General features: G+C 38.2%; 1 protein-coding gene across 1 annotated transcript in view; it reads right to left on the bottom strand.

Annotated features, from left to right (window-relative positions):
• The window catches only part of GRIN2B (glutamate ionotropic receptor NMDA type subunit 2B), a 794,048-nt gene that overhangs the window by 13,013 nt on the left and 763,651 nt on the right, over window positions 1-17,384 (bottom strand). Inside the window, exon 13 of the mRNA XM_073644181.1 lies at window positions 1,901-2,139. Coding sequence (XP_073500282.1) covers window positions 1,901-2,139 — 239 coding nt within the window. The remainder of the gene's footprint in view (window positions 1-1,900; window positions 2,140-17,384) is intronic.

The following is a 17,384-nucleotide window of genomic DNA, read 5'->3' as shown; positions in this document are numbered from 1 at the left end:
TTACTTGCATATACATACTTATAAATAGATTTTCCTTTTTGTGTTAAATAGTGTTGGTTAAGTATCACGGTCTCCTCATTATCTGCATCCACGCAACATGCTTACATTAGAACCAGCTAATATTTTAAAACCATACTTCAGCTATTATGATGTAGATGGAAGAAGTTAAAATTGGTCAGGCAGGATACTGTACAGGAGCAGAGAGTGCACAGAGGTGAATAGTACACTTAGGGGGCTAGTCAGGAGCACCTTGGAGACAGAGGGAGGGGTCTGCAGCACTGAGGAGAAGCAATGTTGTTGGGAAGTTTAGTTTTAGCAGATAAAAATAAGGCTGACCATTCTGTTATGTGAAGCTGGATGCACAGAGGGGCAAACAAAGATGAAAAAAGACACAAAGGTAAAAAAAAAAGAAAAGTTATCTTGGGTTTAGTCTATATATTAAGAATAAGAAAGCATTTACTGTGCTTTGTGAAAAATAATGCTATTCTAGGAATAACCCTTTTATAGTGTTATTAAAGTGCCTACCATTATAAAGCCTTGTGCACATTACTGTAATACAGATCCTTTCGGTAAGATTACATATTATACAAAGGAATGTACAGCTGCTGTATCCTATCCCTCTGTTCTGTGACCTGTGCAGCGCTAGTGACATTAACCCTTTCTTCCTTACAAAGTTTTAATTAGTAAAAATAATTTTTTTCCTGTTTTCTGTAATCTAAAACCTGCATCGGATACATCCTGAAGTCCAAAAAATGCAGTATTTGAAGGCCCGTAATAAGAACTCATTGGGTATTATGGTGTTTTACAGGGTCCATTTACCCAATAATGATTTTTTTAGACTTATTCATACTTGTATCTTATACGTTAGTCTTTTAAATATTGTATCGGACTTCAATATTACTTACAATAACTGTAATCCATTTTCATCTCTTCAAAACCTGCAGATACTTAATTATTACAATTAAGTAGAGTCCATAGTTATCAGTTATGGAATGTATCTATCATTAAGTTTATTAAATATAAAATGGCATAAAAGGACATCTAGATACTATATTACTAACGTCCATTCTGTAGTTTGAAGAATAAAGACACTTTAATGCATTATTTTCGCATTAAGTGTACTTTTAATGATACTGCTCCTTTGCATAGTATGGTGTGCTGCCTTCTAATGTCTTTAATGGATTTCTTTTATTTTACACTGCTCACCATTCCTGTTATATATATATACATTTTTCTTATTTGGCATCATTATTCATGTTTTTAATTATACATGCTTTGATACTTCTCTGGTATTCCTGCTTATATATATATTCTTAATAAAGTGTCAGATGATTTTTAAGCAAAGTAGTTGTCTTTCTGTTTTGGATCACTGCATAATTCTTAGTACTTTTATAAAAAAAATGTCACAGCATGACCAAAGTATAATGTTGGCTAGTATTTGAAAATATAAGGCATTTTTCATGCTACGGGCTCCAGTGATATTTTTGCTGTCAAAAATAAAGGGACCCTGACAGAAATGTGATGAGCCTTGGGATTTGCAGGGACATAGATAAAGTATATTTAGATTAAAACAAAATAATAATATATATATATATGCACCTTGAGAATGTCATTCAAGAAAATGCAGTTCTGTAATGAAGGACAAAAATAAATTGGCAGAAGGTTTTTTTTTTTTTTTTAGCTACCTGCTCTATATCTACCGTGTTGGCCAAGATAGCAAGACTACTAAGTATTATGGGTAACTGCAGTAAATTTCTCAGCAATTCCACATCAGTAACTGAAGTTGTATTCTTGACTGCCTTACAATCTGTGGGAAAAATCATGTCCTATACATTGTAATACAATCTATTGAACTAAGAATATGATGGACAATAAAATATCTGATATGTTTTGTACTTACCCTGCTGACAGAAAATACCAGGCCTGGCTTTCCAGAACAAACTCCCATAAAGCAGTGACGGAATTGCCAAAAGAAGAGGTGCTCCATGATGAATGTGATGAGACTCAGAGCCATAGCGGCGCCCAGCATGTAAAAGACTCCAGCCATGTTGTCAATATCCAGCTGACTGCTCATAACCTCATTCTTCTCATTATGGCAAATGCCAGTTAACCAGAGGGCTTCCAGCTCCTCCATTTCCCCTAAAAATGTAAAAATCATGCCATATTAAAAATGGAAAACCAGTCTTTAAATTTAATGTCCATTATTAAGCTCTGGAGTCAGAGAGGTGAGCGCTAAGGTGAGTATAAGGATTTTTTGTATTTTTTTAACCTTTTGACTGCCCTTTATGGTCAATAACGGACAGTACCAGCCATTTTGCCTTATCTGAGTGGAAGCGCATTACAAAAAGTCTACACTTTGGCTAATGCAGATTTTTGTAAAATTCGTGAAGAATTCAATCACGCTCTAATTTATTTACTCATCTCTAATATCTATATTTAAATATATATACATACATACACACACATATATACAGTTATATGAAAAAGTTTGGGCACCCCTATTAATCTTAAGCTTAATGTTTTATAAAAATTGGTGTTTTTGCAACAGCTATTTCAGTTTGATATATGTAATAACTGTTGGACACAGTAATGTTTATGCCTTGAAATGAGGTTTATTGTACTAACAGAAAATGTGCAATCTGCATTCAAACAAAATTTGACAGGTGCATAAGTATGGGCGCCTCACCAGAAAAGTGACATTAATATTTAGTAGATCCTCCTTTTGCAAAAATAACAGCCTCTAGTCGCTTCCTGTAGCTTTTAAAGATTTCCTGGATCCTGGATGAAGGTATTTTTGACCATTCCTCTTTACAAAACAATTCCAGTTCAGTTAAGTTTGATGGTCGCCGAGCATGGACAGCCCTCTTCAAATGATCCCACAGATGTTCAATGATATTCAGGTCTGGGGACTGGGATGGCCATTCCAGAACATTGTAATTGTTCCTCTGCATGAATGCCTGAGTAGATTTGCAGCAGTGTTTTGGATCATTGTCTTGCTGAAAGATCCATCCCCTGCGTAACTTCAACTTTGTCACTGATTCTTGAACATTATTCTCAAGAATCTGCTGATACTGAGTGGAATCCATGCGTCCCTCAACTTTAACCAGATTCCCGGTGCCGGCATTGGCCACACAGCCCCAAAGCATGATGGAACCTCCACCAAATTTTACTGTGGGTAGCAAGTGTTTTTCTTGGAATGCTGTGTTTTTTTGCCGCCATGCATAACACCTTTTTGTATGACCAAACAACTCAATCTTGGTTTCATCAGTCCACAGGACCTTCTTCCAAAAAGAAATTGGCTTCTCCAAATGTGCTTTTGCATACCTCAGCCGACTCTGTTTGTGGCGTGCTTGCAGAAACGGCTTCTTTTGCATCACTCTCCCATACAGCTTCTCCTTGTGCAAACTGCGTTGTATAGTTGACCGATGCACAGTGACACCATCTGCAGCAAGTTGATGCTGCAGCTCTCTGGAGGTGGTCTGAGGATTGTCCTTGACTGATCTCACCATTCTTCTTCTCTGCCTTTCTGATGTTTTTCTTGGCCTGCCACTTCTGGCCTTAACAAGAACTGTCCCTGTGTTCTTCCATTTCCTTACTATGTTCCTCACAGTGGAAACTGACAGGTTAAATCTCTGAGACAGCTTTTTGTATCCTTCCCCTGAACAACTATGTTGAATATTCTTTGTTTTCAGATCATTTGACAGTTGTTTTGAGGAGCCCATGATGCCACTCTTCACAGGAGATTCAAACGGGAGAACAACTTGCAAGTGGCCACTTTAAGTAGCTTTTCTCATGATTGCATACACCTGGCTATGAAGTTCAAAGCTCAATGAGGTTACAAAACCAAAAAAAAGTGCTTTAGTAAGTCAGTAAAAAGTAGGTAGGAGTATTTAAAACAAGAAAATGATAAGGGTGCCCATACTTATGCACCTGTCAAATTTTGTTTGAATGCAGATTGCACATTTTCTGTTAGTACAATAAGCCTCATTTCAAGGCAGAAACATTACTGTGTCCAACAGTTATTACATATATCAAACTGAAATAGCTGTTGCAAAAACACCAATTTTTATAAAACATTAAGCTTAAGATTAATAGGGGTGCCCAAACTTTTTCATATAACTGTATTATATATATATATATATATATATACACACATACATACATACACATACACACACACACACACACACACACACACACACACACACACACACACACACACACACACACACACACATATATATATATACCCACACATATATGTAAGTATATAAACATAGATAGATGTATATAGATATATCAAAACTTACTACTGGGATAACGTAGCATGCCTATTATATATATGTTTAAGACATTTCTAGTAAAATGATTATCATGCAGTCATATAGTAGGATTATTATAAAATTCAAGGACAGATTGCATAAATATATCAATGCAAACGCAAGGAAGAAAACAACGATCAATTGTCCTAAGTACAGTGGGTACGGAAAGTATTCAGACCCCTTTAAATTTTTCACTCTTTGTTTCATTGCAGCCATTTGGTAAATTCTAAAAAGTTAATTTTTTCTCATTAAAGTACACTCTGCACCCCATCTTGACTGAAAGAAACAGAAATGTAGAAATTTTTGCAAATTTATTAAAAAATAAAAACTGAAATATCACATGGCCATAAGTATTCTGACCCTTTGCTCAGTATTGAGTAGAAGCACCCTTTTGAGCTAGTACAGCCATGAGTCTTCTTGGGAATGATGCAACAAGTTTTTCACACCTGGATTTGGGGATCCTCTGCCATTCTTCCTTGCAGATCCTCTCCAGTTCCATCAGGTTGGATGGTGAACGTTGGTGGACAGCCATTTTCAGGTCTCTCCAGAGATGCGCAATTGGGTTTTGGTCAGGGCTCTCGCTTGGCCAGTCTAGAATGGTCACAGAGTTGTTCTGAAGCCACTCCTTTGCTATTTTAGCTGTGTGCTTAGGGTCATTGTCTTGTTGGAAGGTGAACCTTCGGCCAAGTCTGAGGTCCAGAGCACTCTGGAAGAGGTTTTCATCCAGGATATCTCTGTACTTGGCCGCATTCATGTTTCCTTCAATTGCAACCAGTCGTCCTGTCCCTGCAGCTGAAAAACTTCCCCATACCATGATGCTGCCACCACTGTGTTTCACTGTTGGGATTGTATTGGGCAGGTGTTGAGCAGTGCCTGGTTTTCTCCACACATACCACTTGGAATTATCACCAAAAAGTTCTATCTTCGTCTCATCAGACCAGAGAATCTCATTTCTCATAGTCTGGGAGTTATTCATGAATTTTTGAGCAACCTCTATGCGGGCTTTCATATGTCTTGCACTGAGGAGAGGCTTCCGTTGGGCCATTCTGCCATGAAGGCCCGACTGGTGGAGGGCTGCAGTGATAGTTGACTTTGTGGAACTTTCTCCTATCTCCCTACTGCATCTCTGGAGCTCAGCCACAGTGATCTTGGGGTTCTTCTTTACCTCTCTCACCAAGGCTCTTCTCCCACGATTGCTCAGTTTAGCTTGACTGCCAGGTCTAGGAAGACTTCTGGTGGTCCCAAACTTCTTCCATTTAAGGATTATGGAGGCCATTGTGCTCTTAGGAACCTTGAGTAATGCAGAAATTCTTTTATAACCTTGGCCAGATCTGTGCCTTGCCACAATTCCGTCTCTGAGCTCCGTGGGCAGTTCCTTTGAGCTCATGATTCTCATTTGGTCTGACATGCACTGTGAGCTGTGAGGTCTTATATGGACAGGTGTGTGCCTTGCCAAATCAAGTCCTATCAGTTTAATTAAACACAACTGGACTCCAATGAAGGAGTAGAACCATCTCAAGGAGGATCACAAGGAAATAGACACCATGTGACTTAAATATGAGTGTCTGAGCAAAGGGTCTAAATACTTATGACCATGTGATATCAGTTTTTCTTTTTTAATAAATTTGCAAAAATTTCTACATTTCTGTTTTTTTTTCAGTCAAGATTAGGTGCAGAGTGTACTTTAATGAGGAAAATAAATTAACTTTTTTAGAATTTACTAAATGGCTGCAATGAAACAAAGAGTGAAACATTTAAAGGGGTCTGAATACTTTCCGTGTCCACTGTATTTATCAAATAATTAAAAATTTAATTGAGAGACCAAAAGTTGGGGGGAGGGGTGGTATACATACACATAAAGAAAAGGACGCACATTCCATAGTAACATATGAACAATTGTACAAAATATTTTGTCATAGGGAGTAATATGCATAATCCACACACGAAGGCTGAGCACTGAAAACGCGTGTCAGGGTGGATGCCATTCCAAAGAGGAGTCTTTTTACAATATTGCTTCCAGGTAACTGACCATCTAATTGTGCACAATAATATACTGACATTTCAGGCTACATGTATAGATAAGGCATAATATAATACAATTGTGGTGAATGAACGCTGGGGCTTTGCCACTGTGTATGGGTTATTTATATTACTCCCTATGTGAAAATATTTTGTACAATTGTTCATATGTTACTATGGAATGTGCATCATTTTCGTATATAGATATTCTAGATATACAAAGATAAATATTTTCTATTTCAATAGAAGTGAAATTGCATAAACCTGGTACATTTCAATACAATATACAGTTTTATACACTCACAATGGCTTCTGAATTATGTTGTTTTTTTCTACCCAAGACAGAAGGAGCTCCTGTTTGTTTTCAGTCCCATACCGTGACCCCCTTCCTTGTTAAAAATGCAGTGACTTTGGAGAGCGAAGACCATGGATGAGCGCTAAGCTCCATCTCTCCAGGAGCCTCATACCAGCCACATTTTCTGCATCTATGGTATGTACAGTACGCCCTTTGTCAAGTAAATGTAATACAGCATCCAATAATATCTATAGCCACAAATCAAGTAGATTTTTACTAGTCATTTAAGAGGTAAACCTACTCTTGCAATGAATTGCAGAAAGCCTGGCTAGGTATAATATTATGCAGTACAATGAAACATTCTGGACTGCAAATTGCACTTTTCTATTAAAGCCCACACTAATCTCTTTTACACTTCAGTCCACCCCAACATGTTTTACACGGGTAGTGAATTTTCATCAAAACTTTTTTTAGGTATTTATCTACATAATAGTAATCTATTTTATTATTGTGATTTACCAATCATTTATAGATGAATGCACACAGAATAGTGATGATGCTTGCCTCCAGCTACATTCATTAACAGGTCCCTTAGTAAAGCTATAAATTATTTCATAACACTGTGCTACATATTTTCAAAAGTTGTCAGGCTCAGTTATGAAACCGGCCATTTCTTAATGATTTTGACCTCCTGAATTCAAATTTGACAATGACAATTTTTAGTTGTCTCTTGTTTCTATGATATCAAAGAGTTTGCCTTTTACTGCTACATATAATTAATGCATAAAAGTTTCAGTACTTGAAACATTAATTTTGCAAATATAAAGATGCAGAGTATTTTTGTGACAATTTTCTGCTATTTAGAGGAAATTTAGCAACCATTCATATAAGTAAAACATGTCTAAACACTATTGCGAATTATAAATAATTACAGAACTTACACTACAAAATTTGGTCCTCATTCAGTGACTTTTTACTTGTAATACAAAAAGCAGAGAGGCGCACCCTAAGAAGCACCCGGTGGTCTAGTGGGGAAATGTGTTAAGGTGGGGAATTATCCGCTCACCTGGTGCGGTTGTGCACCCTTGCACAACACTGGCAACGGCACGATATTAAGAGGCTTCGGGCTGCTGCAGGATCACTGCCCCATCCTCCTTCCCGGTGAGGTCATGTGGTACGGAGTCCCGGTCAACTGACGTCGGCGTTTCCGGATAATTGTCATTTAAGGTCCTGGAAGGCTCTTGAGAGCTCACTAACAGCTCCAAGCAGCTCCAACCACAATCCCAAGGTCGGGAAAGGCAAATTTTGAAACAAACAATTTGTGGTCAGGAACAGAGCGCTAGGTAGCAAAAATACTCTCAGAGAGGAGATGTTATACAGACCTGTTTTTTACACAATCACCGCGTTTCGACAGTGGCCTGCTGTCTTCCTCAGGTGGTTTTAAGCCCACCTGAGGAAGACAGCAGGCTGCTGTTGAAACGCGGTGATTGTGTAATTAACAGGTCTGTATAACATTTCCTCTCTGAGAGTCTCCTTGCCACCTGAGGAAGACCGCAGGCCGCTGTCCAAACGCGGTGATTGTGTAATAAACAGGTCTGAATAACATCGCCTCTCTGAGAGTCTCCTTGCTACCTAGCGCTCCGTTCCTGACCACAAATTGTTTGTTTCAAAACTCTTTTTACTAGTCTCTTGTACTCCTGCTTCGTATCATCTCTTACAATTGCCCAACAGTAATCTGCAAGCATTGATGGATTCCAGTTTCCGTGATATATTTTCTCCATAGCCACAATATCTTGATAAAATCTCTCATCGTGCTTGTTGCTCACTGCTCCGCAATTTGGAGGAAAAAAAGTCTAGATGCGAATGTAAGAAATTAATCTTTGAGGACATGTTTCAGCCAAGATCCTTATAAGTTTTGAGGAGATTTTCCACCAACTTTTCATAGTTATCTTCTCTTGAGTTTCCCAAAAAATAAGTTACCGCTGATGCAAATGCTACCCATGGAGCCTTTTTTTTAACCCTGTAAAAACTGAGAGACTCCTCATCTTAAAGAAGCTTACGAATCTGAGGTCCAATAAAGACTCCTTCCTTTAACATTGCTTATCATTGAATCATAAAAATGTAGAGTTGGAAGGGACTTCCAAGGTCATCTGTTCCAACCCCTTGCTCAATGCAGGATTCATTAAAACATTTCAGACCGATGTCTGTCCAGCCTCTTTTTGAAGATTTCTATTGAAGGAGAACTCACCACCTCTCATAGCAGCCTGTTCCCCTCATTAATCACCCTCACTGTCAAAAAGTTTTTTCTAATATCTAATCTATATCTTCTCCCACTCAGTTTCATTCCATTGCTTCTAGCCTTTCTTCCTGCAAATGAGAATAAAGCCGATCCCTCTACAGTGCGAAAGTCCTTGAGATATTTGAAGACAGCTATTAAGTCTCCTCTCAGTCTTCTCTTTTGCAAGCTAAACATTCCCAAATCATCTAGCCGTTCCTCATAAGACATGGTTTGCAGACCAATCACCATTCTGGTCGCTCTTCTCTGAACTTGCTCCAGTTTGTTTTTTCATGTCATTTTTAAAATGTGGTGCACAGAACTGGACACAGTATTCCAGATGAAGTCTGACCAAAGAGGTGTAGAGAGGGATAACTACTTTACGTGATCTTGACTGTATGCTTCTGTTAATGCAATCCAGAATTGTGTTTGCGTTTTTGCTGCTGCATCACACTGTTGACTCATGTTCAGTCTGTGATCTATTAGTACACCCAAGTCTTTTTCACATGTGTTGTTGCTTAGCCTTATTCCTCCTATTCTATATATGCATTTCGCCATGTTAAAAACCATTCTGTTCGTTGCTGCCAAAAGTTCCAGATCTTTTTGAATCCTCTCTCTCTCTTCTCTAGTATTAGCTATCCCTCCTAGCTTTGTGTGATCAGCAAATTTAATCGGTTTACCCTCAATTCCTTCATCTAACTCATTGATGAAGATGTTGAACAACACAGGGCCCAGGACAGAGCGTCACTCAGCCTTGGAAATTTATCAATGAGATACTTAAATGCTTTTGTAATTTTATCTATTGCTTTTATAAAGGTCTTTATTAGGCCCAACTTGATATACAATGGTGGTAAAATCTTATGTGGGTCAACAAGTGATGCAGGACATTTTTACTTTGTGACTGAAGTGAATGTCGGAGAGGCTGGTCTATTTAATTGTAGTGATTTTCTCTTGCACGACTATCCCCCACATACAGAAAGCAGCAACACTTTGTGTATCCACCCTGGAGACCAAGTAAGAGGACAACCACCTTTAAGTCACCACAGCGGGGCCACAAATTTTTGCTCATAGTTCAGGCACCTCAACAGCTATATCATGTTGTCATAGGTTTCTTTCATGTGGACTGCATAACCAACTGGGATTGAAGGTATCGCATTGCTATTATGCAGTAAGAGAGCTTTTAGGCTTGCTTTGAACGAAACGATGAAGAGCCTCCATTCCTCTAGATTATGATTTATCTTCAGTGTTTCCATTAAACTGTTGATTTTGTTGCATTCCACAAGATCGCCCTCCATGAAGAAATATTGGACAAGATCTTTATCACGGTTGCGGAACAAAGAAATCTGAGCATGGCCCGCTAGGAGATTCCACTGCTGTAGCTCTTGGGCATATCCAAATCTCTAACAAGATCATTTAGTTCACTTTGAATTATAAGGTGTGGTTCAGTTGAGGTTGCTGACAAAGTCTGAGTCATGATAGGAAGATGCTTCATGACACCAAGCGCCCTCTTGTTCCTCACTTGACTCGACTGAGAATGTTTCTGGTGCTTTTGGAACAGGTAGTTCTTCTGTATGTGGCACTGGGCGTATTGCAGATGGAATATTTGAATACTATAGAGTCCACTTCCTCTTCCTTGAAACTCCTGAGCCCGCATCAAAGGCAAGGACACGACATAACATGTAAATATACGTCACACAGTATGTTGTGAAGGGGTTATGAAAGTTTCTTTGTGAAATGCAATCTATCAAGAAAACTACAACATCCAGCAGGTCTTGAAGGTCGGCAGTTATCAGGGCGTGATGGGAGTTACATCTCTCCATGGAGTGATGACAGGAACTTAAAAAAAATAAATGGCTCTATTTGTCCTATGAGGTGAACTGTGCCAACCACTGCTCATCTACTGGGGTGGGGGATGTACAGTTGAAACCAGAAGTTTACATACACTATATAAAAAGGCACATGTGCATGTTTTTCTCTATATCTGACTTTTTGGGCATAATGACCATTGTTACGTTTTGAGGAAAAAGGAAGAAGCTTGGAAGCGTAAGAACACCATCCCAAACTGTGAAACACGAGGGTGGCAGCATCATGTTGTGGGGTTGTTTAGCTGCAGAAGGGACTGGTGCACTTTACAAAATAGGAAGCAGGAAGTTAAAGCTTGGGTGGAAATGGGTCTTCCAAATGGACAATGAGCCGAAGCATACTGCCAAAATAGTAACAATGTTTTGGAGTGGCCATCACAAAGCCCTGATCTCAATCCTATTGAAAATTTATGGGCAAAGCTGAAAAGGCAGGTGCGAGCAAGGTGACCTACAAACCTGGATCAGTTACACCAGTTTTGTCAGGAGGGATGGGCCCAAATTCCGACCAACTATTGTGAGAAGCTTGTGGAAAGATATCCTAAATGTTTGACTCAAGTCATTCAGTTTAAGGGCAATGGTACCAAATACTAATGAAATGTAAGTAATAAAAATGCCTTAAAACATTCTCTCTCTCATTATTCTGGCAATGGCAAATATTAAAAATTATGGTAATCCTAATTGGCCTAAAATGGGAAAGGCTTATTCAGATTTCATCTCAGATATTGAGGAAAACATGCATATGTGTCTTTTTATATAGTATATGTAAACTTCTGGTTTCAACTGTATATGAATGTGTATGTATATGCATACCGTATATAATATATATATATATATATATATATATATATATATATATATATATATATATATATATATATATATATATATATATATATATATATATATATACAGTACAGACCAAAAGTTTGGACACACCTTCTCATTTAAAGATTTTTCTGTATTTTCATGACTATGAAAATTGTACATTCACACTGAAGGCATCAAAACTATGAATTAACACATGTGGAATTATATACTTAACAAAAAGTGTGAAACAACTGAAAATATGTCATATTCTAGGTTCTTCAAAGTAGCCACCTTTTGCTTTGATAACTGCTTTGTACACTCTTGGCATTCTCTTGATGAGCTTCAAGAGGTAGTCACCGGAAATGGTTTTCACTTCACAGGTGTGCCCTGTCAGGTTTAATAAGTGGGATTTCTTGCCTTATAAATGGGGTTGGGACCATCAGTTGTGTTTTGCAGAAGTCTGGTGGATACACAGCTGATAGTCCTACTGAATAGACTGTTAGAATTTGTATTATGGCAAGAAAAAAGCAGATAAGTAAAGAAAAATGAGTGGCCATCATTACTTTAAGTAATGAAGGTCAGTCAGTCCGAAAAATTGGGAAAACTTTGAAAGTGTCCCCAAGTGCAGTTGCAAAAACCATCAAGCGCTACAAAGAAACTGGCTCACATGAGGACCGCCCCAGGAAAGGAAGACCAAGAGTCACCTCTGCTTCTGAGGATAAGTTTATCCGAGTCACCAGCCTCAGAAATCGCAGGTTAACAGCAACTCAGATTTGAGACCAGGTCAATGCCACACAGAGTTCTAGCAGCAGACACATCTCTATAACAACTGTTAAGAGGAGACTTTGTGCAGCAGGCCTTCATGGTAAAATAGCTGCTAGGAAACCACTGCTAAGGACAGGCAACAAGTAGAAGAGACTTGTTTGGGCTAAAGAACACAAGGAATGGACATTAGACCAGTGGAAATCTGTGCTTTGGTCTGATGAGTCCAAATTTGAGATCTTTGGTTCCAACCACCGTGTCTTTGTGCGACGCAGAAAAGGTGAAAGGATGGACTCTACATGCCTGGTTCCCACCGTGAAGCATGGAGGAGGAGGTGTGATGGTGTGGGGGTGCTTTGCTGGTGACACTGTTGGGGATTTATTCAAAATTGAAGGCATACTGAACCAGCATGGCTACCACAGCATCTTGCAGCGGCATGCTATTCCATCCGGTTTGCGTTTAGTTGGACCATCATTTATTTTTCAACAGGACAATGACCCCAAACACACCTCCAGGCTGTGTAAGGGCTATCTGACTAAGAAGGAGAGTGATGGGGTGCTACGCCAGATGACCTGGCCTCCACAGTCACCAGACCTGAACCCAATCGAGATTGTTTGGGGTGAGCAGGACCGCAAAGTGAAGACAAAAGGGCCAACAAGTGCTTAGTATCTCTGGGAACTCCTTCAAGATTGTTGGAAGACCATTTCCGGTGACTACCTCTTGAAGCTCATCAAGAGAATGCCAAGAGAGTGCAAAGCAGTCATGAAAGCAAAAGGTGGCTACTTTGAAGAACCTAGAATATAAGACATATTTTCAGTTGTTTCACACTTTTTGTTAAGTATATAATTCCACATGTGTTAATTCATAGTTTTGATGCCTTCAGTGTGAATGTACAATTTTCATAGTCATGAAAATACAGAAAAATCTTTAAATGAGAAGGTGTTTCCAAACTTTTGGTCTGTACTAATATTATATATATATATATATATATATATATATATATATATATATATATATATATATATATATATATATATATATATATATATATATATATATATATATATATATTAGCAGCCCGAGTTCCGAAACAAATTCGGAAGCTAGAAAAGTGTGCTCTACATTATAAAAACTAACTCAAATTACCCATGTCTAATCACTTTCAGCCTTTTTACAAGATACACAACAAAGTTGTCATAATTAATAAATTAGTAAATGGCATTACGGAAATCAAAAATACAATTTAGAGGATTACAGAGACATTTGCCAATTGAGAAAATGAATTGCCCAGGGCAGATGGCGTGGAAATCTCTCTGTAAGCCTTATCACCTGCAGCTGATCCTGTTAAAATCTCGGCCCCAAGAACATTTCTATTCAATGATGTTACAACTAATCTTGTACCATTGCAGAGTCCTCATTTTGTAATCAAATTTCTCAACAACATAATAATGCTGCCCACCTCAAGTCTAAGGCAATGACTTGGCATGCCTGATGGGGTTAAGCTATTTAAAAATTCAGTAGGAAAATGTCCCCTTTCATTGTCGTCATCTACAATAACAGTCATCGCTCCAACGTCAGCTGATATTTTTCTCAAACACACCTCAACATTAAGCTCTTTATGTAGTAAGATACCACTACATTACATACTATTTACATAGCTCCTGTTTATAATGTCACTGGTAATCACTGTACTATTTGTAGCCCTTAAATTATATACTATATACTTCTACAGAGCTCCTGTGTATAATGTTACTGTGATCACTGTATTACTTGTACACTATATACTATTTACAGAGCTCATGTGCATAATGTCACTGGTAATCACTGTACTATTTGTATACTTACAATATACAGGGTGGTCCAAAAGTAGGAGGCCAGAAAATAATAACATTTATTTTGATTTATATATAAAATTATATTTACTAACACAAGCATAACATTGATAATTAAATTTTATTCTGAACAATAATACAGAAGCCCTTACATTTTATCAACGCAGGTGCTCAAACTGTTTTCCATTACAATTTGCACAGCTTTGAAGTCTGCCTCTTACGCTTCGACAAACTTTTTTGCACAAGTCTCTTTGGGTATTAATTTTTTGAAATGCATCTCTTATGTAATTTTTCAAATCACTGACACTTTTTGGTTTTCGACTATAAACTTTGTCCTTGAGTACTCCCCAAAAGAAAAAATCCATTGGGGTCAAGTCTGGTGAACGTGCCGGCCAATCAAGTGGGCCTCTTCGGCCAATCCATTTATTAGGAAATGTTTCATCAAGATACTCGCGGACTACTCTTGAATAATGTGGAGGAGCCCCATCTTGTTGGAAATAAAGGTAATTTGAATTAGGCTGTTGCTGTAACTGGGGAACAACTTGATTCATTAGAATTTCAAGATACTTATCTCCTGTGACTGTTCCATCAAAAAATATTGGCCCTATAACACCAAAACTTGAAATACCACCCCAAACATTGACACCAGGCTCATTTTTTTGTTGCTCTAATGTTAAATACATGTTCTCATTATACCAGTAAATACAATTATATCTGTTAATATGGCTGGAGAATTTGAAAGAAGCTTCATCACTCCACATAATCACTTTACACCATGTTTGATAAATCTCCCCCTTCATAACCTTATTACACTTTCTGTCCACCTACTTTTGGACCACCCTGTATACTATATACAGAGCTTCTGTGTATGATGTCACCGTGATTACTGTATTACCTGTACACTATATACAGAACTTCTTTGTATTCACTGGTGATCCCTGTATTAGCTGTACACTTATACTATATACGATCAACAGAGCGACAGTGTATAATTTTACCGTGATCAAATTATTATCTGTACACTATGTACTATATTCTATCTACACAGCTCCAATTTATAAGGTCACCCATGATCATTGTATTACTTGTACACTTACAATATCCACCAGGCTTGGATTGGCCTACAGGGGACATTTGATTCACTATGTACAAACAAATTTGTGTTTGTATCCTGAAGAAGAAGTTGGATAACTTTGAAACGTGTAGATTTAATAACCATAAAATAAAAAAAGGTTTTATTTCATCTTTATCTCTTGAGTCCATTCGTGGGATATCACCAGCAGCGCAGAAAAACCGCCTATTTCCATACAACTATGTAAAGACAAACGCAGCATCTCATCTTTAACCATTCATTTAAAATCAATCCAGTTTATTATTGTTATATAGAAGCATAAGTAGTTTGTGAATGAGGGTAATGTATTATTTGCATGTGACTGAACAGTGGGCCCCCAGAGTCAATGTTGGTAGTGGGTCTTTCGTACCCCATTCCAACACTGCTATACAATATGTACGATCTACAGAGCTCCTGTGTATAATGTCACTAGTGATATTAGTATTAGTACTGTGCTTTTTGTTAATGATCAATATGGTAGTATGATCTAGTCACTATGTAGGGCTAATATGTCTTCTGGTCATGCAGTGGCGGTATGTGTACCTTGTATATGATATTATTCGGTCACTATCTGGTGGTAATATGTGGTCTGGTCATGGTGTGGTGGTATTTGTTCCTTATATATGGTATTATTTGGTCACTATGTGATGGTAATATGTAGTCAAGTCTTGGTGCGGCAGTATTTTATTTCATTATTAGTTGGTCCCTATGCGACAGTAACATCTGGTCCGGTCATGGCGTTGCGGTATTTGTCGCTTGTATGTTGTATTATTTGCTCACTAGAAGGTAGAAATATGTGGTCTGGTCACGGTGCGATAGTATTTGTCACTTGTTTGTTGTATTATTCGGTCACTATGTGGTGGTAAATTGTGGTCTGGTCACGGTATGTTGATATTTGTCCCTTGTATGTTGTATTATTCGGTCACTATGCGGTGATAATATGTGGTCTGGTCATGGTGTGGCAGTATTTGTCCCTTGTATGCTGTATTATTCAGTCACTATATGGTGGTAATAGGTGGTCTGGTCATGGTGTAGTGGTATTTCTATCTTGTCTGTTGGATTGGTCTAGGTATTTCTTAGTATTGTGGATTGTGATGTGTATGGAGGTCACTTGTTCTCTCTGATATCAATAAGGAGAAGATTCTTTATTTCAATTAGAGATTAAAAACTTTAAATTTAACCCCTATCTGTCCTGTGACATTCTATTACACTGTGGCGGAGATGCACTTACAGGGGTTCTCTGGTGAAATCAAGTTATTTGTTGACAGGACAGGATAGGCTGGAACCTGCACTGATCGACAGAATGGGTATCTTTTATCCCAGATAGAATGGATTGGCATGTTTGACCACCACTTTATTTATACCCTATGTGGCTGCCGAGCACTGTGCTTGTCTTTTTTTGGCAGCCCAATAGGGAATGAGAAGAGCAGCGGTCAGACATCCAACCTGTCATTCCATCTTGAAACGGGGATAAAAGTGTCCTGTGGGAGATAAAAGTTTTGTGTTCTTCCTATTGGTTTGGGTTCCAGTAGTCGAACACCCCACTGATCCTACAAACCAGCCATAATTGCACATCCCAGTTATGGTGTGGTAGATGAACAGGAGCCATCCGTATTTTATAGTCCAATCTAACGAGGACAGTGAGTAAATGGTATTTGCATATGGCGGTAATGTGGGCAACTAGAGTCAATTCTACCTGTGGTACCAGGCACACCAGTCCGACACTATACATATCTATATGATATTATAGTATTTCTGTGTATGTACAGTACAGACCAAAAGTTTGGACACACCTTCTCATTTAAAGATTTTTCTGTATTTTCTTGACTATGGAAATTGTACATTTAGACCGAAGGTATCAAAACTATGAATTAACACATGTGGAATTATATACTCAACAAAAAAGTGTGAAACAACTGAAAATATGTCTTATATTCTAGGTTCTTCAAAGTAGCCAGCTTTTGCTTTGATGACTGCTTTGCACACTCTTGGCATTCTCTTGATGAGCTTCAAGAGGTAGTCATCGGAAATGGTTTTCACTTCACAGGTGTGCCCTGTCAGGTTTAATAAGTGTGATTTCTTGCCTTATAAATGGGGTT

The sequence above is a fragment of the Phyllobates terribilis genome, unplaced genomic scaffold (assembly GCF_046119375.1).
Source record: "Phyllobates terribilis strain yellow unplaced genomic scaffold, ASM4611937v1 Scaffold_8__6_contigs__length_399053987, whole genome shotgun sequence".
NCBI classification, from domain to species: domain Eukaryota; kingdom Metazoa; phylum Chordata; class Amphibia; order Anura; family Dendrobatidae; genus Phyllobates; species Phyllobates terribilis.
This window is presented reverse-complemented; position numbering and strand designations above follow the sequence as displayed.